Raw genomic sequence first — 22,597 nt, 5'->3', positions numbered from 1 at the left:
CTGGGCATCAGTAACGCAAATACCCAGGAGGGACAACTTTTATACTATTGGAAAATGCCCCCCCCCCCACCCCCACCCCCCCTCTTCTGCACGTGCAGTAAAGATCATTTATCTTCACTGATGGACCCAACAAAGATCATCCTGATTTTAAATAGTTCTTAGAAATTTGAAGTCGGGGGTTGTCGCTCCTGCTGTGCATCGCCGTAACAGCGACCGACCTCCTTTCCTTGTGGGCGGAGTTTCATCAACCAACACGCTCGTGAAGCTGGTTCCCAAGACAACCCGTGAAACATGCATTTGCACCGACGAGGTTCGTTTCACCACCGCATCCACAATCGAGACAAGTGAGCTGCAGGAAACTGAACGCAGCACCTGGACGCTGCAAGAGGCACAGCTCAGCCACTGTGGGTGTTAAAAACCACCGGGACTTCCTGCGCACACATCAAACTAGAACGGAACATAATGTATAGTATTTCAGCAAGAACATAAACCTGAACAGGGTTTTTTGTTTTTTACTGACAACGACTCTGGGACTGAATCCTTGTAAGTAGCCATCTTATTCATACATGTGTAGAAAGTTTAAAACTAACATTATCCTCTACAAAGTTTAAGAACCACGTAAAGTCTGCTTTATTGAAAATTATAGACAGATATGTCTGCTTTGGGAATTTAAGTAACGAGGTTATTTTAACGTAGGCTACTGCGAAGTTTGCTGTTAAAAATGAGCTACTAGTCCAAGTACGCTCTGAAATTTTAATCGAAATTTTAAGTCCAGTCCAAATTTTGAGCCAGTAGACGGAAGCTTGTCGTCTACAGCAGAAAGTACAAATATCTTTGTTAAATCACACACAGCAGGCGCCCTGCGTTCACCGCTGTTTATTTAACCTCCGATCTCTGACACCTTCAGCAAAGACTGATGACGTTGGTACAAACGAGCGATAACTCAAGAGCCGCTGCAAGCGGCGGGTTCCGGGGTCAGCGCAGCAACAGCTAAACCTCATATTTAAGGCAGGTTGGTGAACTGTTTAAGCATTGACCTATGTGTCCAACGTGCTACAGTATTTATTTAAAACATTGGTTATTTGGATGTTAGGCCAAAGTCTGTGACCCGTTTCAAGAAAGACCTCGCCTTCAGGTAAAGTTACGTAAACACCAGTGTTTTATTTATTAGACGTTTACTGAACGATAAAGTAGAATTAATTTTAGCTTAAGCTGGCGATAGTCTCAAAACTGTTATTTAGCCTACACCGGAATGTCCATGGTTGAGTTGGTTTTTATTTCCAACTGATATGAAACTACGGTTTTAAAATATACTAAAGTTTTAAAATATGTCATTCCCAACCATATAAACAATTCAAACAGCTTTAGATTGTGGTTCCATTTGCAAATTAACTGGAGTCAGATTTAGCAAGTGGCTCCTGCAAATTTGTCTCACTTTTATCTCGAGGCCCTGCCCTGAAGATGGGCCCTGCATCAAAATCTAGGTCTATAGCCTCCACTATTTATTTGAAATTAAGCAGAGGAGATATTAGCTTTAGGCTATATCCCTGAAATTGCATTAAGGGATAACGCTGGTTATTTTTAGAATAAATCATATTTTTTAACAATGTAGCTTATTCCTTTGTGGTGTAGACCTCTTTTGTCCAAAAATGATTAAAAGACACCATCTCCTAGTGAAATTAAGGAGATTTATGAGCTTTTTTTGGTCACAATTTTTTAAAAATCTGTCCACCAGGCTCTCTGGAATGGAGAGAAATGTCACCCAGTGGTTGATGTGTTCATTTTCTGTAATGCCCTCCTGAAAAATAACAAGCTTAGGATGAAAACGACTGTTTGGTTAAACTCTTCAAAAATGTTTCCCAAGGATTATTAGGTCAGAAAAAATTGCCATGTGTATTATAATCAGTTTGTAGGTCTGAATTGTTGTCCCTTAAAAACAAGAATAATGCTTTCCCATGAAAAAAGAATGAATTTAATAAATAAAAGTGTGCTATGTCTTACAACAAAACAGCTGAGAGCCCCATATCTTGTCCATCATTACTGAAAACTGGACTTACATTGATCAGCCACAGGTAGTTTTAATGCTGTGGTGGTTCTGACCCCTGCCAATTATAACCAGCATTAACATTTTCCCACGCTAACCCAAGTCCATCACAACATAAATATTGTGGCTGGTCTGTGTATATGAAATCACCGGTACATGTTGTCTCATGTCCATCAGTCAGTTGTCACTTTTCAATGTTGCTTCTATGAGAGTTTGTATGTGTTGTCCTGTGTTTCTGCTTTTGCTTACATATTTGGTGTTTGCATGTATGTTGTTCCTCCTCCAGTTTTGCCACAGAGACCTCTGGGTGTGTTCCATTATCCACAAGATGCATATGAATAACTTATTAAATCAATGGAGTAAGTATTAAACAACTCAAATTATTTTCCACTGTTGTTTGTATTGTTTTTATAGGGTCTGTGACACTAAAGCAAGTAATGTTTGATGACTTTCAGCTATATTTCATATATAGATTCACTCAAATAACTAGGTGACAAACTAGTCTGGCAAACTCTAAAGGGTCCACTTTGCTATTAGTCTTGGTCTTTGTTTGCAGTTCTTTGTTGTTTGAAGTCTATGTCTCACATCTGTTACAGCAGTTACTGTGTATGTGGATAATAACCTTACCATTAAAAACAGATTAATCTTCAATTTAACATCTTTGCATCTTTATGCTGTCTCGCTATGCTCTGTGTTCCTAATATAATGCCAGGTGTGGCAGGTCCTTCTTGTTTACTGTAACAAACGCACAATGAAATGAGAAGATATCAAACGTCACGTTTCTGTGTTAAACGACGATGCCAGGGTAAATCAGTGCATCTACTTTTGTTTCTCTCTGTCTCTCTAACCCCCACCCCCCCCACCCCCCCCCACACACACACACACACACACACACACTCTGGCTGTTTGCTACCAGTTGTTGATTTTGCTAATACCCTGCCAGCATGCAAAAAAACCAAGGTTACTTCTCAGACTTGCAGATTGTAGTAAGGGGGTTAGGTCAAGAATGAGTTTCTACCGATGTCATTAAAGCAGGTTTTTCTGGTTTACACCCAAATAGGGTTACTCTGTTCAGATCTGCCAAAATGGACTATACCGGCATACGTGAGAGGAAACTAACAAAGGCTTCAGTAATAGTGCAGAAACAATTGTAGTTTTAAAAAGCCCATATTCCCAGATCTTCTTTTTATATTTGGTTATTTTTGTGCTTTGTAGAGTTTAAACTTTAATTTTACACTTTAAATGCCACGGGTTCGAATCCCAACCCACCAGGTGTGGCCCAGCGGGAAGGTTGCAGCAGGAAGGGAATGTGGCTTTAAAAACTCAAGCCAATTTAACGTTGATGTATTGATCTTTGATTCTGCAAAGGGCATTTTTTTTAACATTACACAACTTTTCTAGACTTTTGTTTCCCCTGTCCCAACATTTTTGAAACATGTTACGTGCATCAAACTCCAAACAAGCTATCATGAACAAATGTATTTGAATGCACAGTTTGAATAACTTTGAATAACATTGAGGCTTCGTGCAGTGTTCCCTAGTGGCTGTCCTCAGGTTGTTATCGTGATAGAGTATTTAGTAAGTCAGTAACTGTGAGTAGTGATTGCTTTACCTGTGGCCCATGCATCATGCCCAAGAATTAATATTTAATGATTTACAGAAAACCAACTGCAGTTTTGTGAGATTAGAAGAATGATTCCTGCATCTCCCGCATTTACTAGACTGGAATTACACTATGATTACCATTACTAATTACTACATACTGCTTGCATATTAGGCCAATATTAGATTAGTTGGAAAATTGATTTGAAATGATTAATCTGCAGTAGGATCCATCTTCCATGGATCCGTGTAGATCCTGCTATATATTTTTATTACTATATTCATACTACTGTACATTTAGATATATCCAGTCTATGCTCATTGTATTTAGAGCACTTGCTGTGCTACTTACGTGTTCACATTGGAATTACTTTAATTAAAACGTTAAGGAACCACAACCACGCATCCTACGCTTAAATGTAAATGGATATTAAAACAAGAACTGGACTTAAAACAGTTTATTTATTTTGTATTTTGCAATGGTGGCATAACCCCTCATTATGGTCCGCGCCAGCGGGGAGCCACAGCTATGTGTGGTGCAGTTCTGTAGTTCCATCTCTGATGTCATCCCATTCAACATATCACTTATCAAAACTCTGCAGGCAAAAGCAGATCTTTTGGCTGCTTTGGAAAATCCATGAAGCTTTCAGCAGCTGCTGTGGCTGCTTTAATGAAGTAGGCTTCAGTCAAAAATGCCATGAGAAGAGGTATTGAGGTAGATTAATGTCCTGCTATGGTGCACTTGCATGCATCTTTGCATACTTTCTGGCTGAAGTCACAGCGGCTCTGAGTCTGCTGTTAACCACCCAAACTCTTACCAGAATCTGAACTCTAGGCTTAGTTGAAATTAATTTGAATTTTTTCTATGGGGTGAACATAGAAATAACCCATCTTTGTTCATTTGCTCACTAAATATGTTGACCTTCAGGCTTCAACTATGAACTCAAAAGTCATTCATTACTTGACGTCTACTAATGACGTAAATATTCTTTTAAGCAGTATCAGGTAGTGCACGTTTCTGTGGAATGTACTATGTCATAAAGTTCATTACTACCCATTTCATGTTTCATGACACCTTTGTTTTCGCATGATATGACTTGTATCACTCAGGCTTCAACTATGAACTCAAAGTGATTCATTACATGACGTCTAACTATGACGTAGATTACGCTTCTTTGGAAGGTGAAACCGGCTTTGGTTTTTGGGCATAGGTACAGACAGAGATATCCTCTGTGTAGAGCTACTATCACATTCCTGTATGTATTTTGGAAATTCCTTAGAGAGAGTTGTGTGTTGTGTGTGAAGTTGCTCTGTGGAAAAACCTCACATTGCTGTAAACAGATTTGTACTGTGAAACATTCCTGTGCAGCATTCCTTATCAGTTGAGAGGACGTCAGCATGGTGACCGCTAGCCTGTGATATTCCTGTTGACGGTGTGGTTACACAGCGGTCCGACTCATAGTAGTTTTCCCTTCACTGCACACAGACATATTCCCTGTATGTTGCTTGTGTAAGTTGATGTGTGGAAAAAAATAGAAAGACTAAGCTGGTGAAGAAACATGTCTTGGCTCAAGTGCAAGATTTCTGAGTCAGAAAAGCAGACAGAGTGTGAAACAGAATGTAGAACAGAGAATATAAAGCGTGAGAAACAAGAAGGGAGACACAAGCTGCAGAAAGTGTCAATCTTCAGCAGCAACAGTGGGAAAAAAAAGTGAAATTCTGTGACATTCTTCTCGTTTGAAGCAAAGATTTGTTCATTCGTGAGATAGAAACGTATTTTTATTTCCATTAGATGTAGCGGAAATTCCTCAGATTTCAGTTTTTTCAACTTCAATGAGGATCACTTGTAATGACAAATCTACAGAAACCTATCGCCAAACTTTGCAGTTTACATCAAATCTATGAAGAGTTCAGTGTCTTTAAGCTTATTGTTTTGGTCGTGTGGGTCACAGCTTTACCACAAGCAAATGTTTTCAGCTGTAAAAGCTTTAAGGCTTCACTGTACTGTTCCTGCCCAGCAATAAAACGCAGACAAAGTTAGCAACGAGCTGGAGAACGCTGTGGATAAACCTCATGAATGATTTCGCTTCAGAGTCAAAACAAAGAAAAAAGAGAAAAATGTGTTTCCTGAACATTTTAGCAAGTCCTATTACACTTTCCACATTAAACCTTTGCTGATCTAATATATAATAATGTTGGTTATAAATTAATTTTTAAAGAAGGTATTCCAACACCTTAGATGGCCTTGTTGAAGTCCCTAATTCTACCTACTGTAGCAGGAGACTGCTTGCTTGTGAATCTCACTTTCACAGGGTGTAGTGCTCATTAATGTGGAAATAATACATGTATTAATAAATAAATGTGTTAGCAAACAAAAAAATCCATACAAAGATAAAGATAGAAATAATGAATACATGTAAAAATTGTTCATTTATTTATTTTTCTTTAAATGTATTGTAATATAAATGTGTTTAGATTTGAATAATCTCTTTTTATTAGTTAGTTTATTTATTTACTTGCCCTTGGGCCTCCATATTTGACAGAGAATAGAAGCCAAAAAAAGTTATTCATTATACAAATCATTTTTAGAAAATGACAAAGCCTGTTTAGTGTTTGCTGTGTTGTTAACTTGCAGTTTTCATTTGCTGAAGAGAAACATATTTTATATTGTTAACAAAGTTGTTGCACTTAAATTTAACTGGACCTTGTCTGCTGCTAGTTATTGCTCTACTGTGTTAGGATGTTATCTATTACATTGTTATCTGATGAAACTGAAAGCAGTGAATGTGTGTAGTGGCATGACCCTGCGAAGTGGAGTGTAAAAAGTTTCTGTTTGCTGAAGTGCAGGGAGAATGGATGTGAAGTGGTGACGGATTGAGACAGCAGAAAGCAAACAGAGGGGAGGCAAAGAGATTGACAGCTAGATGTTAGCGTTCTCTCTGATATTGTTGGAGCAAAGAAGTGCAGCGATTGTTTATTCTGGAGCCAAATAACCAACAGCAGTCTGAAAAGCTGGAATTGATTCTCTCGCTTGATTGTCAAAACCCTTGCCAATCGTGTAGGCGTGCCAGTGTGTGCTGTGTGCGAGAGTCCGTTGTCATGGAAAAAACTAACTTCGACCTTCAGCGTTGTTGTGCCACTGCTCTTTTATTATTATGGACTATCCCTGTCCATGAACCAGAGAGCAAGTTGCAAAGCTCAGCCACATTTTAAACATTTAAATAAGTAATGGCAGTTGGGCCTCTGTCTTTGATCAGCATCCGTATCTCCTCAAGATCTCTCTAAATATATATTCTGCACAATGGAATTGATGCTGCTTATCCATATTACAGTTATAATTTGGGTTATATATTTAGTGTTGCAGGTAGAAATTGCTGAGTTATTCGTTAATTTGTCTGTACAAATTACATTTATCATACTGTACAAAAGTGTGAGTGCTATTGATCTGCTCTCAGTATGTAGATTAAGGGCTAAGAAAGCACAGAAGTATATTTCCAAAAAAGTGTTAAAACTTTTCCCATAATCTAAAACTCTATATGCAATAGATAGTTTTCTTTTGTACTGCAGAGTGGACAGGTACATCGATACAAGTAAACACTTGGTACTGTGTTTTTATACATGTATTACAAACAATAGAAATTTGTTTGAAATCTTTGCAAATGTATTAAAAAGAAAAACTTTTTTAAAAATTAAAAAGTAATAAAGTCTTTTTGAGTATGATGCTGCATGCTTGGCACACCAATTTTTGGGCAGTTTCTCCCATTCTTCTTAGCAGCACCTCTAAAGTTCCGTTAGATTGGACGGGGAGCGTTGGTGCACAGACATTTTCAGATTTCTCCAGGTTTCGAGTCTGGTAGTGTGCGGTGCCTGGTCTCCTCCAGACATGGCAGTTGGCATTCAAGCCAAAGAGTTCAATCTTTTTTTCAGACCAGAGAATTTTGTTTCTCTTCATGCTGCAGAAATGTTTCTGTACACCCCAGATCTGTGCCTTGATACAATCCTTTCCCAGAGGTCTACAGACAATTCCTTGGACTTCATGTCTTGGTTTGTGCTCTGACATGCACCTCTAACTGAGGGACCTTATATAGACAGGTGTATGCTTTTCCAAATCATGTCCAATCAACTGAATTTCCCAGAGGTGAACTCCGATCAAATTATAGCAACATCTCAAGGACGATCAGTGAAAACAGGATCCACCAGAGCTCGATTTTGAGTGTCATAGCAAAGGCTGTGTACGTGTCATTTTCTTTTCTTTTTTTTTTTTTTTTTAATAAATTTGCAAAGATTTCATGAATACTTTCCGGATGCACAGTAATTAATTAACTGGCCTGTGGTTGGTCCCCCGGTCACATGTCAGAGTGTCCTTAAGCCAGACACTGAACCCAGACATAGCTGCTCCCAGGGAGTGTTGGCCAGCTGTGTAGCAGCTCCCCTATCGGTGAGTGTGAATGGGTGAATGAGAATCATTGAGAGAACCAACAGGTAGAAAAGTGCCGACCGTTACTTTTATTGAGTACTTTCTTGTAAGTACTTATAGCAAATTAAGTCTGGGTTTTTTTCTTTTTATACACAAACTTCAGTTTTGTATTAGAAGCTTAGAAATGAGACAGTACATTATGCTTTTGGACTGCCAACATATGACCTGACCACTTTTGAATAGTGTCTGTGTTCAGCGATCAGCCCTATTACCTATCAGCCCTGCCGATATTTCAGGCCTCACATTATACACAGTCTTTGTTTCGTCCAGTAAAGTGGAGGCACTTTTCATTAATCAATGCAGCTCATAAGTGGGAGAGAGAAATTAAACCTTTTGTGAGCTTCTCTTTCATCCGAGCTCCCTTTATTCTGCTGCAAAAAAAGCCAGTTTGGTTAATAGACAAAAACAGTTTCTCACTTCTAATTGTACTGTACCTACAACCTGCGTTCTTTGTTGTAGCCCGCCCCTTAATTGTTAGCCACATATTCCTAAACACTGCTTGCTTACTTGAGTGGTGTTACTAGTAAGAGTACAAAATAGGAGACATTAAATAGCCTTATTTTTACCATAGATTTCTGTATAAGGTGTTGGTTTCATCAAGCTTCCACATGTTTCAAATGTGATTTGAATCTCCAAAAAAGCAACAAAGCTACCAAGGAGATGGTTATGGTCTTATATATATGCTATAAAATAATATATAAAGTATCTTAGGTATCTTCTGCCACTATCCTAGGACAATAAAGGGCGGTGAAAAACAAAAAGCCATATAAATATTTGAAAAATAAAGGAACATGTTTCAGTAGCCCCATAGGAACATTTTCAGTGGCAATACTCTATGCCAAACAAATTCTTATGAAAACTGTTGAATCCCAGATGCAATTAAAAAGAAAAACAGAGTATAATTAGATCTGCCGCAATACGCCATATTAACCACAACAGACCCAAACAGTCATCAACACTCAAGATCTCACCTTTTAAAACACATTTATTCTGCTATGATGTTTGTGACAGAGCATCTACATAGAGCTAATAAAGTGTCCACGGTGATCCACTCTGGTGTCAGACATAGTTGCACACAGACCAGGGACAGACTTACAGCATTCACTAAATTTTTAAGAAAGAACGATTGAAAGTGATACGGGAAAAATCTGGATCTTAACAAAGCCTTTAGTGCCATTCTAAATTAGACATCTGGCCCTGAGACAAAAGCGGGTCCGGATGTAGTCTGTCTTGGATGCAGACCTGGGCTAGGACCTCCTGTGGCGTCACCAGGACATCTCTGTGTGCAGTAAGCAGGGTCGGGCCATGTAAATACTCTGTCTAATGAAAGGACGTTTACACATGGTCGCCCTTACCAATCCAGCCTTCCTGGCTATGCCACTGACTACAACACGACTTCTTTACCATCGTGTTTAGAAATTCACAGCAGTTGATCAAGGTTAGAAATATATGTTGGCAGCCTTATTTACTGTAAAAACAATCTTTCTCTAAACTTAACCAAAGTCCCCTTGCTGCCCAAGCCCAACCGCACACAGGACTCAGTCACAGTCAAACTCATGTCACTAGTCTGACTGTTTTGTGCTTTATACACCAGCAATCTACTCCAACCACCTCTGATTCTTTTAATAAATGTAATGTTCTCCCTACAGGGTTTTGTGAGATTGTGGTGAGTTAACGTTGAACCCTCTATGGGGTGTGGCGGCTTCCCCTGTAAGAAAACTTAGTACATCAATCAGGTGCACTTTGAGAGCAGAACTAAGAGGCTATAAATCTGAAGAACTGTGTAATCTTATAAAGTAATTTGTGCCCTAGTAATGATTTAAACAATCTATGTACTTATCCTTAATTTTAGGGGTATTAGGAAATTTAGTTAATTCATTCTGACTCTATTCAAAGGATTGTTGTTTTACACACTGCGGTGCCATTACAGCCTGTGGCTCCCCTGGCTCGTAGAGAGCAAAAACCCCCGACATCAGTTTGAGTTTGGCCTCTCATCAGTTTAAGGCTGGCCATTAGTTAACCACAGCTGATCAGCCTTGGCTGTTTGACACTTTAATCAAAAACAACAAAGATTAGCGCCAGGTAAAATAGGGGGCTGCTAATGTTAGTTGAAGGGTCAGAACCACGGTCAGGACACGCTCACGCCTTGGAACGGGGCCAATAGAGACAGAGAACCAATATCAGCTGTGTCTCTCCCCAGCAGTGGCACAAACCAACAAAAATAAAATACAATTTAAGTAAAAACAAAAAAACTCAGAAAGAAGCAGCTTTTGTCACTGAGCAGTCAAAGTCTTTAAGCTATGCTTATATCATAGATAGAGGAGAAGTCAGATTACATGTCTGCTGTATTTATATGCTGATTTCCAATATCCAAATGCAAGCTTGTTTCCCAATTACCTGAAAAAACTTTATTCTCTGACTAATCGGGTTAAATTCTGCAAGTGGATGTAAATGCTGTGTGGAAACACCAAAATCACACACAAATCTGCCCCAGCCTGCTAAAGCGTGTCTTGTCCGATTACAGCCTATGACCAAAAAAAAAAAAAAAATCCTCTTTTGCTGGATTAGGGGTGAAAAGCGATCTTCATTGAGGTGAGCGCAAGCAATCTGGTTAAAAATGTCAAAATTCTGCAAGCTTATGTTCTGCCTGTCTCTGCTTTGCCAGCGGACATCTCCAGGATGTGTGATGTGGACGTATCCTCCGAGCCCGCAAGTCCCACCTTATTAGGCGAGTCTTCAGACAAGTACTACAATGTGGACCGATGGCAGAAGCTCCGCACCGCCGTCCGCAAGCTAGAGTTCTGGGAAAACTTTACAGCTGAGCTAATTGGGAGTGGCTTCTTCTCCAAAGTCTATAAGGTATTCCCTCTGTCCTCCCCCCATTTTGCCTTGTTGCCATCCTACATGTGAGCTGCCATCAAAGGTTGCTTTGTTTCAGCCACTAATTGGGACATTCTTGCCATTCCATGATTGTCCCACCAGACTATGGGGGCACAGTGGTCATCCCCAGCCGAGCCATTATGTAACTCCTAATGTGTAACTACCAACTTATGCTTTTGCATGATTAAATGAGCTAGAAAAATGCACAGGATAGATAGTTGGGAAAGTCATGTGAACATATCAGTAGAGAATACAAATTGATTTCCTGTGTACCCAGGTTTCAGTCTCCACTGTATCTCAGCTGTTCCCCCCCATCACCACTACTTTAACTACTTTTAGTTCCACTGTCTCTGCTACTAACGGACGCAAATATCTATTAGGTGATGCACAGTACCAGTCGCAAGGTGATGGTGGTAAAGATCTACAAAAATGATGTGGACCAAGACAGCATCATACGAGAGATCAGCCTACTGCAGAAACTCTCCCACCCCAACATCGTTAGGTAACAGTTTGCTCATGTTTCACCTGGTGCTGAAAGCCTTCGTGGTTTGTATTCTGAGTTAAATTCCTGCTTGAGGATTTCCCTCCGAACACATTCAGTCTCTACAGGCTCTACAACCTCCCACACATCGCACTCTCAATGTCACTCTTTTTTTTCCTCTTCTCAACTTCACAGTCTGTACTGTGGTACCAGTATTTATGGCTGCAATAGTTATAGAGCAGTTTCATGGTTTTTAAACTTCTTTTTGCTTACTCATATTATAATAAATAATTATACTAGCAAATTGACAGAACACTTGAAACGTAGTCTATTGAGTGAAAAATATTTAAAGCTCTTTTGCTGCTAATCAGATACATGCCCATCACATCTAATTGTTTTGCAAACCACATCAGCAACATTTATACTTTCACATGTATTATTTCACATATTCAAGCAGCCATTTATTTCTGTATTATCTCTTAGCAGAGTCCAAATCTTTGTTGAGGTTTGTAATCCATCACAAAGAACCTTAAAGGATGACTTCAAAGTTTTTCTACTTGCTTCCTATGGTTCCAATTTCCGCATGTCAATTATATTACATTTCTGTGCCTAATGTTACGTTCGTACTAGAGATGCTAAATAAGCTGTTGGTGATTTTACTGGAAATAAAGCACTCTTGATTGGTCCTTGCCCGGCTGTTAGTGGCATTCGTCACAGCATGAAGCTCAGTTTCCTTCAACTTTTCTTGTCATGTTGGGCAGTTTTTCTAGTCTCCTGTCACATAACAGGGTGCATAGAGCAACACTATATTGATTAAATAAGCATTATAAGTGTTTGGTAATACATTTTGATTGGTTCTTACAATATAACATTATTGAAAGAGTCTGTGCTGAAGCCAATACAAGTTAAATGAGACTTTCGGTGTTACGTGTATTTAACACAGGCCAGGAACTGAGAGCAGTTACGTAAGGTTTCTGTCAAGGCAGACATACAATAAGAAATCTTATTCTGGGCATTTATCAAGGTCACAGCTGTATGTTTATTATTGCAGCTTACTTTACCTGCTGATAGTCTGATTAGTATCTGGTACAGTAAACATCTAGCAGCTCACACACTCTATTTTTTTTTCTTTCGGCTTATATCTGGTAAGTTCAGGGTTGGCACAGTGGATCATTGTACGCATGTTGATTTAATACCGTTTTTACGCCGGATGCCCTTTGTCCCGGGCTTCGGACTGGCACTGCGTGGCTGGGGAGGGGAATGGCCTGTTGGGGGGTCAGTGTCTTGCCCAGGGACACTTAGACATGTGGTCGAGAACAGCGGGGTGCGAACCTCCAACCCCATGGTTGGTGGGCAGCCATTCTACCAACTGAGCCTCTGGCTTAAAGCAAACCCCATAGTGTTGTGGGCAAATCATTGTGTGTCTCAGACCACTATAATGTTGCTCAGTTTATATACAGTATAACCATTATGAAGTGATGTTTAAAATAATGGTCGTGATTCACTTACACATTTACACACAGTGATATTTTCCTGGAAGCTGGGTAGTCCATTACTCCCAGTTTCACCGAATCTGCGGCCAGTCTCCAGAAGATCCCAGCAGCTATAATTGAGCTTTTCATTTCACAGTTATGAAAGATTGACAAAATGACTGATTGATTTTATTTCCAATGTAAGACTGTTGTATCTACGCCACCATGACAATAAAAAAAGGGCTCAATTTTTTAATTAAAAGCATGCTGGTAAACCTCACTGTTCTGCTGACTGACATGTTCCTTTATTACCATCAACACACACTGTGGTTTATTTTGACTCAGTCCCACATACAGCACATCATCATGCTGCTAGATATACTGGTAGGAACATCATAAGTGGATTTTTCCTGCATTAAAAATAATCCCCAAACAAACCACTATTGCTTTCTGTTTAAATAATAATCCGTTTTTCAGTGAATTAGGTGCCAAATGCACTTCATCCTATTTTATGTTTATATATGGTTTATGTTAATCTATCCCTTAATTTTCCATTATTAGGTTGATTTAGCTTGAACAAAATATTTCAAATAACAGAGAAACATTGAAAAGCATTAAATACTGTACACTTACAGGACATGAACACCAACAGCAGGCTTTGTTGGGAAACTCAACTTTGCTGACGAAGCCAATGAAAAAGTAAAAATGTATTTCCTCTTATTCTAGATATCTGGGGATCTGTGTAAAAGACAACAAACTCTATCCAATCTTAGAGGTGAGTCCCTCTTTTTTGTAATTGTTTTGCTTGCCACATGTGAGTCATTGTCTGTAGGTTTACAGGCTGGTTTTATTCAGAGTGTGAGCTGATAGTGATAATGAAATCGTGAGGTGTTTGTATAACGCTGACCTGGGTCCAGCAGCGTTTGCGGTTATCTTATATCACTGATAAAGCTGGAGTTAGTCATTATTCAAATGACATTCAATCTTATATTCACACTGATCACACAATTAATATTTAAGTACATTCAAAAGAATCCAGTTAATATTCTTTTCAGTTCCACTTGTTCTGATGAAGCTTTTATTTTAAGCAGCATGTGTTGGCTGTTTGCAGTACGTAAATGGTGGCTGCCTGGAGGAGCTTCTGGCCAGGAAAGATGTTCCCTTGTGCTGGAGAGAAAAGGTGGACCTGGCCTGTGACATAAGCAGAGGAATGATTTACCTGCACTACAAGAACATCTACCACAGAGATCTCAACTCCAAGGTTGGACCTTTCGTCTCTTTCCTGCTCTAACGTCCATGTCCCCACAAGGGTTAAATTGGATTTAGTCTTAAAAGATTAAACCTTTATTGATTTCTAACATAAACCTCCAACACATGGGTCACTCTACTGAGCCATGGGTCAGTAGGATATTGTGTTCATGCTGAAATTCTCAGCCACAAACAAGAGGTTTGGAACTGAGGCCTTATCAGCATTACTATATATATATATATCCATCTTAAAATTGTAATTTCAAAGAAGGCTATTTCAAAACAACAGGAGACATTTTCACCACACAAATGATGACAGGACGGCAGTGTGGTGGACGCATGTGCAGGCAGTTCACATCAAATGTGCGAAAATTGACTTTTACGTTCCTATTTTTCTTTTTGTTACACTGTGCAGGGGCTGTCTACCTCCTCTGGTTGCCAGGCTTTATAGAAGAAAGGGTCAGCAATGCAAAGTGACAGGGCAGCATGACTATTGTCACTATTGTCATGTTAATAGATTGTTGCTAAACTACTTTTTACATGTGTAAAAGAAAAGAGGTCTCTTTCTCTCTCCGTGCACCCTGACGCAACTTCTCTGGCTCCATCCCAATTCCTTTTATTCACATGAAGGCCATAGCGGATTTGCGTCAAGCTCTGCTTACAGAAAATGGACTGATCTATAGTTGATCCATGTTAAACGATTCATCCATAAATGGATCAACTCTCACTGCACTAATCAATAGGTTTTATCAACAGACCAAAAGGGTTTGTGAGCTCATGATAAGCTCTTCAATTCCCCTCAGCTTTCCATAACCATGTAGCTTCTTTAAGGTAATAGTTTGTTTTTCTACAGCACAAATTCCAGTTTCTTGCTCATCTAGTTTTAAAGGTGATGCCTAGTTCCCATATTTCTCTCTCTCTCTCTCTTTGTGATGCCCTTCTTGTATTTACTGAGGCTTATTTGGATCCAGACCTCTCGAAAGCTCCAGTCCAACCCACAGACTTTCTGGTCAGAAAGGAAGTTCCCCCTGCCTAGACTCCTCTTCAGTTCAATCCCAATGTCTGACTCTCATGCAGGATGTTGGGTAGAAGGCAGTTAACTTTATTAAAGTGAGGGGGATTAACCCAGTTGCACCTGTATGGGTGTAACTGATGTGTCACATGTTGATGTGGCGTTAGACATAAAACTGCATTAAAGAACGTCTGGCACGTATTTGACTTGAAGAAAACCAGTTGTGGTGGAAGTGTCGGTCAAAATGATGAATGCAGTGGTTTTGTCTGTTTAACTGTGCAAGTGAGCTTGAATCAAAGTTGAAGCTGCTGGACATTTAAGTGCCCCTTTAAAAATTAGGGCTTACAAGCTGCTTTCCTCTCTTTGTAAGAACAAAAACGTTCCTGTTGTGTTCTCCAAAATGTTCTGCTTTCCTTGGCACGGAGATGAGAGGCCAGCGCTAAAGTTAGTAGCAAAGCCTGGAACAGAGTTATATTTTTTTTACCAGGGGGCCTTTATAATGACAGGCTACTGAAGGGAAAAGACTTCTGATGCAATGGGAGCCAGATGCTAAGAGATGTCACACACACACACACACTGAAAACTGACAAACGTTACAGGCAAGCAGGCACACAGCTTGCGCTTTTATGTTTTTATTTTCTGACACGTTTTTTCCGCGATATCACCAACACGTCTCTTCGTGTACATACAGATGTATACATATGCACTGCCATCACACATGTACTCATACACACACTTCAGGCCACCCACTAACTGTTATGCAACTAGAGCTTCCCCACTGTGTATCACACCTCCGGCTCACAGCCTGTAAACTCAGCAAACCATGATTTGTCTTTTTCTGTAGGTGCAATAATATTTCCAATAAGACAGTCAAGCGGATTAAGGCTACTTTTTACTACAGAGAAAACTAAACAGAATCTCTTCACATGTGGTATGTGAAGAGGAATTATCGTGTTGGAACCCTATTCAGACTATTGGTGGGTGGAAAGAACAATGAGAGACAGTTTGTCTGGCAGCTAGATGTTTCCTTTGTTCAAGGGAACACGTGTACATTCAAACATCAAGTCTATTTAAAAATACAAGACAAAGCGGACAAAGGCACTATTGCATCTTTTTCTTTTTCTTTTAAACATCGACTGCACACTGCCATCTGCAGACAAAATACCACATGGCTGTTTCATGAGTCTTCTCTACAGTTATTCTTCTTTGGTATCTCCTGTTTGTGTTTCCCCAGAACTGTCTGATCCGGGTGACATCTCGGGGAAGGGAGGCCCTGGTGACAGACTTTGGTCTGGCCAGGGAGGTGGTGGAGCTGCCGGCTAAAGACCCCGACAGGAAGCTCTCACTGGTGGGCTCAGCCTTTTGGATGGCCCCGGAAATGCTCAGAGGGGAGCCGTATGACCGCAAGGTAGTTTCTGGAATTCACACACACACACACGATTCTGCTGGATAGTGTTGAGCAATGTTGCACAAATTAGTGGTTACACAAAAGAATGTTTGGATTTTTGTCTATGTATCTCATTAAATGTGCATATTATTCTTTAAGTGTACATTTATTTTTCTCTTTTTTTTTTTAAACAAATGAATAGATTTGATGTTAGTTGGGTATGAGCATTAATTATCGAATCCGATTTTACTTGTTCCAGGTGGATGTTTTCTCCTTTGGTATTGTGCTCTGTGAAATCCTGGCCAGGATTCCTGCTGACCCAGAGATTCTGCCCCGAACACAGGTAGAGCTCAACAACAGGAGCCGTTAGCGCAGCAGAGTTCCCCTCATTTTTATTCTGTTTCTGAGGGGAGAGAAACCTTACGGCATAAACTCTCATGCACAGTGTTGCAAGCAATATCAATATCAAGAGCACTGGTACTAACCCCCTTCTAATAAAACCCTCAGGCTGGATCATACAAATGTCTGTCTCTAAATGATTAGGCAGCTAAAGGTGGAAGTATATGATGAATTTATAAGTTAAAAGTATCTTCCATTCAGAACTTGTTGTTTCATGACACAGTTTGTAGGTATATTGTTAAAAAGAAACAACATCACATGGAAGTTGCCCCCCATGTCCATGTCGCCCCATGTCGAAGTGTCCCTGGGCAAGACACTCAACCCCAACAGCCCATCCCCATCAGGAAGAGCATTTGGCTCAGAGCTTGACAGAAGTGCATAAGGGAGCTGAGGGGTCCCAGTGAGATCAGACCATAGACAGGAGGACAGAGAGGACTGAATGCTCCTTTTATTTGGTTTAAGATATCACATCTTACATCATTCTTAGATGTGATATTGCATAATTGCAATATTACAGAATGTGTGTTGAGCAGTGTCACTAGATGCATTTTGATTTCTTTCCACTGGCCTCCAGTCAAATTCAGAGTCCAGATTAAAATTCTTGTAATTTCTCTTCAAGCCTGGGTGGTACATGACACAGCTACTGCAGCCGTATACCAAATAGAAATCTTTGGTCCCCTGTTCAGGCCCTGTTACTTGACCCCCAACTCTAAGCTTAAGACAAAAGGAGCCTGTACTTCTGTTGTAGTTTCACAACTATGGGACTCTCTCCTATTTTATAAAGCAGCTTAAGACCCACTTGTTTAGATGTGCATATGTTTGGCTTTTAGAATTTAGCTTCCCTCTTTGTTTTTATTGTAAAATGAGTCTGCTTTTAGTGAGTCGAATGAGTCTGCTGTCTTTAGTGCAAGACAGCAGTGATCACTGATGCTGATGTATTTCAGGACTATGGGCTGGATGTGAAAACATTCAGGGAGCTGGTGACAGACTGTCCAGCACGTCTTTTGGAGTTGGCAGCCAGCTGCTGTATGGTGAGTAGATAGATAAATACATAAAACACGGGGGTTAGAGCTGTTCTGAGGTTTCTGAAAAAAAGCAACATGTAACCACATGGAATAATTAATGTCTGAAGGCTTTGTGCCATAATACGTGTACCAGGTACTTCAATTAGGGTTGTAGCTTGCTCTTACAGTAGCCGCATTATTTCAAGTGAAGTATTTTGTGAGAGCGATCATCAACAATTTTCATAAAGTTCATGTACCTGCACTGAGATTTCTGCCAATTTCTACTTTTTTGTGGCAAAGTGAGGTGAGTGAAGGTGTAGACTGTCTAAAGATGTTTTTAAGTAAAGGTTATTTTTATTATTGTAAACTGTGCAGTTCTCCACTTTTCCTCTGTGCATTTTGCAGAAGGCTGCAGTGTTTCTGGATCTTGTTTATATCCGTTTCTTTGCAAGCTAGACTTTTAACTTTGAGCCATCAAAATCTTTACACAAGATTGCATCAATAAGACATAACATAAGAAGAGTATCATAATAATATACTATATACACTCACACACATATGGAAATGTAATTAATGTAGGTAAAGAATTTGAAAACTTCTTCCTTTGAGAGATAAGAACGAAACATTGAGCAATCAGACAGACTCCATTAAGCAGATATATCCTCACAGGGCCACTTTCTTGTCTCCAATCCAAGGTTGAGTATTTCAGACGGCCTGCGTTTACAGAGTTGCTGGATGAGTTGGGAGAAGTCGCCGAGAGCCTGGAGCCACCGCCAACGTCTGATCTGACCACGCGCTGATCCATCTCCATCTGCAAACTCCAGCTTTCCAGGATCAGGCTCGGAGGGTCCGGGATCATTTGCCACTGTCTGGAGAGTAATCTGGACTGAAATTAAGCAAAACACACCTAGTCAGGTGTTCAGCCGTCTCTGGCATCACTTTCCTACAGTGCACAACATACAGTATGACCATGGTGAAGCTTGTCTTCACTGAGGTGGTACAAATACACAGTGCGACACAGGATTTCAGTGACCAGTGGAAACTTTTTTGACTTCTAATGAACAATTTGGTTCAGTTGTTGCGGTGTCTTCGTTTATTTTTATTATTTTTTTTAATTTGTTTTGTTTTTTTTGCTTGACACTTGACAAAAAATTTAGCCCGTCTTCCGTTCTCTGTTCTTCCTGTCCTTTGCGTACATGAGACTTAACTTACTGTATGTTCTGCTTCTTCTGACCTATTCAGTGCTTCAGCAACAGAAAATAGCAATTGTTTACTGAGCGACTACATCCCACTCTCAACTGGGACGTTAATAAAAATATCACCGGATATCATGTAGTATAATATGGGATGCTACAGAAAGCAGAGCAGCCATTGACACAAGCAAAAAGGAGCTAAAGAGGTTTTGAGTTGAGCTTGAGACAGAAACTTCAAGGTCCCGCACAAATGTGCCTGCACACAAATGTGTCCAGGTTCAAACATATTTAATATTGGTCTTATTTTATAGTTTGCATTAAAGTATATTTTTCTTCAATACTACATATACAATGTTATATTACATATATAATGACTTAACATTTTTAGAGTTCTCCAGTGGGTGTTACTGAAATGATCATGAATTTCTCAACAATAAAAGTGTGAAAAGTGGCAGATTTTATTAACCGTGTGTACAATTAAATACTTGCATGTTTTTCCTATGTTTGGAGTTAATTTGAGCTGAGCGTCAACTAGACCTGTGTTATCATCCACTATATATTGTGATAAATACCCTCACAAGAATTTGTCATATTGTGATATTGATGATGTATTAGTAGATGCAAGATGACTTGTGTGCATAAGTGCCATAATGTCGGCATCTCCCATGAGGCTACAAACAGCAACTAAGTATGGAAATGTGAACTAAATTTGTTTCACCAATTTGAAAGATGGACCATGACCAAAGTCCTTTGGGTTTTGTTCGCCAGTGGTTCTGCTTACATTTGAAGCCATTATTGTCCAGCCTGAATATGAACAGGTCTGACTGGTTCTTTGTGCCTACCTTCCACTAATATACAGTACAAATGCTATATCAAGGGGATCAACCTAATAGGCGTCTTTCCTTTCCTGTAGAAATTAAACCGAATTGATAATAGACTGGCCAAGGAGATGAAAGTGTTTCCATTCGAAGCACAAGGGCAAAGGCCTCACTCAGACAGAGCCCATTTTGGCTATGGCCTTAGCTGAACAATCGATAACGGCTAATAACTCGTTCAAACAAACAGGAAAGACAATAGACAACTCTGTCAAAGAGATTCGTCACTGTTTAGTTCTTTCGCTCTGTTTCCTGTTACACCCAGAGGTGATGGAAGGTGAACATGTATTTGTTATCCTGCTGAGATGGATGCAGCTCCAGAGTATCTGTTCCTGTCAAAGAACCACCACAGTCTGTCTGTGCCTAATCCTAATGTCTGTTGTGGTTATGTTTTTATTATATTATCTCATATGGTTAAAGTGGATAATGTCTTAAAGTGAAATAATACAGAGCCTGTCATAGGCAGCTTAGCAGTTCAAATCCCTGAACTCTGGGTGTGACAAGTGAAAAAGCAGCACTTTTTCCTTCCTCACCAAGGCACTGAAGATAGAGAGGTGCCCTCTCTGCAAATCTTTTCTGAATTAATAAAAGGTTTAAAAAATTATTTTCACTCAATAATGCATTTTTGTTACAAGCATAGAAAAACAATGTGCCGAATGTGTTTTCTTCTTCCACAGTGTTTTGTTCTTAAACTGCACTAAGAATATTTGCAATGTTGTTTGGTGTTTTGTTTTTTTTTTCCTTTTTTCTTTCCGTTTGTATCTGAACTAATGGCTCTACAAGTACTTAGGTTTTGTCCTTCATCCGTATTGTTTAGCTCAGTGCACTTACATTTACCAAATGACTGAACAGTCTAAGAGGCAGGGCCTCAACATGGGTAAAGAATGCACGACTTATCTCAGGGACTGTGGTTACGGGTGATAAAACCAAAATTACAGGTACTGAAAAACAGTTTTGCATTTTGAGAACAGTTTTTCGGACATTAAATGCATTTCAATTCACCTTTTTTTTGTACATCCACATAACATCCACACACTTAAACACTAAAAAAGAAAAAAATACAAGGAAAAACTAATAAGGTGAAAAGGTGCATTGCTAAAAGTATAAAACATCATCTTTGTCTAAACTAATAACACAATTATATTTTTCAATTCCTTATGTGAATGCAGCCATTAAAGGTAAGTGACTTGCTTTTATTACTGATGAAGATAAGGTGAAACATTTTAAAAGGAACTTTCAGTAAATACAAATCCAGATAATCCTAAATGATTAATATAGGTCACTTGTTCCTGTCAATGTATATGAAAAGCAAATTAGTGTTATAATTTAGTCTGGGTTTTTTATATTGTTCGAGCTATTTAAAAGGCACAAAGTGGTGAATGGCATCGAAGTGGGGAATTAGCTCCACCAGCTGGTGATCTGTGTCAACAAACTCCTTTTAAATATTTTCTGGAATTTGGTTAATGTTTAATTCATTGAAGTGAACCTGTCTATCATTTTTTTCAATACTACACAGTTGTTCACACTCACTTAATAATGGCTACTAACAAAGACAATGATGGAGACATTACAGTTGTATGCTCTAACTGACTGACAAGGTATTTTGATGTATTTTTTTTAATCCATCCTGAGATTTGCATGAATGACTCTATGAATTACATGTATATGAATGATTAAGTTGCAAATCCTAAAGGGACCAAATAGTCCACCAAGTCTTTAATATTTGTGTTAAATCTATGTGAACCTCTATTGTTTGAAGAGAAATTACAGGTTACAGTCAGGTGTTTCAATCAATAGGATGACAATCAGGTGTGAGTTTCTGAGGTCCTGCCTTATTTAAAGAAGACAAAAAACGATTTTCTGAAGCTTTTAGACAAAGACTTGTTGATGCTCATCAGGCTGGAAAAGGGTTTAAAAAGAGTTTCTAAAGAGTTTGGACTCCACCAATTGACTGTCAGATTATGTTCCACTAGAGATCAATCAGCCCCACTGTTACTCTTCCCAGGAGTGGTTGACCAGCAATGATCCCACTAAGGGTGTAGGCACAGGGTAACATCTATGGCCACTGTTGCAGAGGCTAATTTCAGTATTCATGAATCCACCATCAGAGGAACATTGAACAACAATGGTGTTCATGGCAAAGTTGCAAAATTGAATTTATTCATGTATTTTTGGAGGTTCATCAGTTCATCTAAACTAGATGAAGTTCAGAACTGAACTTGTTTTGTCATTTGTGCAGTACATCTGTAAGCACAATAATCATTCAGTAATTTCTAATGGATCATTGAGTTACACACTGATGAGGTGTGCTGCCACATTTTGGAACATCTGCAAGGGTTTGATTGTGCATACCAGTACCCCATTACCTTGTAGAGGGCAAATCTGCATTCTCTAGAGACTTAGGAGATGTGGTCCTTAAAGCTCAGTTGGTCGTCGATAATGACCCCCAGATTTCTGGCCGACCTAGTGGGGACAATCACTGTAGATCCAATGTTGATGCTGATGTTGTGTAGTGTCGAAGGT

General features: G+C 39.4%; 1 protein-coding gene across 4 annotated transcripts; it reads left to right on the top strand.

The window, feature by feature from the left end:
* Positions 1 to 242: 242 nt before the first annotated feature.
* zgc:162952 (PKc_LIMK_like_unk domain-containing protein) lies at positions 243 to 20,678 on the top strand. Of its 4 annotated transcripts, XM_067521909.1 has the most exons (11): positions 243 to 543; positions 908 to 1,012; positions 2,331 to 2,403; positions 10,789 to 10,982; positions 11,384 to 11,505; positions 13,683 to 13,731; positions 14,068 to 14,217; positions 16,451 to 16,624; positions 16,863 to 16,946; positions 17,947 to 18,033; positions 18,702 to 20,678. In XM_067521909.1, the coding sequence occupies exons 3-11, from the start codon at positions 2,373 to 2,375 to the stop codon at positions 18,804 to 18,806; spliced, it is 996 nt and encodes a 331-aa protein (XP_067378010.1). In that variant the 5' UTR covers positions 243 to 543; positions 908 to 1,012; positions 2,331 to 2,372; the 3' UTR covers positions 18,807 to 20,678. The 4 variants fall into 4 exon arrangements, with proteins under 4 accessions (XP_067378010.1, XP_067378009.1, XP_067378012.1 ...); XM_067521908.1 differs by lacking the exon at positions 908 to 1,012; XM_067521911.1 differs by lacking the exon at positions 2,331 to 2,403 and having other exon boundaries at positions 244 to 543.
* The last annotated feature ends 1,919 nt before the right edge of the window (positions 20,679 to 22,597 follow it).

The sequence above is a fragment of the Channa argus genome, chromosome 11 (genome assembly GCF_033026475.1).
Source record: "Channa argus isolate prfri chromosome 11, Channa argus male v1.0, whole genome shotgun sequence".
In the NCBI taxonomy this organism is placed as follows: domain Eukaryota; kingdom Metazoa; phylum Chordata; class Actinopteri; order Anabantiformes; family Channidae; genus Channa; species Channa argus.
The sequence above is the reverse complement of the archived record's forward strand: the minus strand, read 5'-3'. Positions and strand labels throughout refer to the sequence as shown.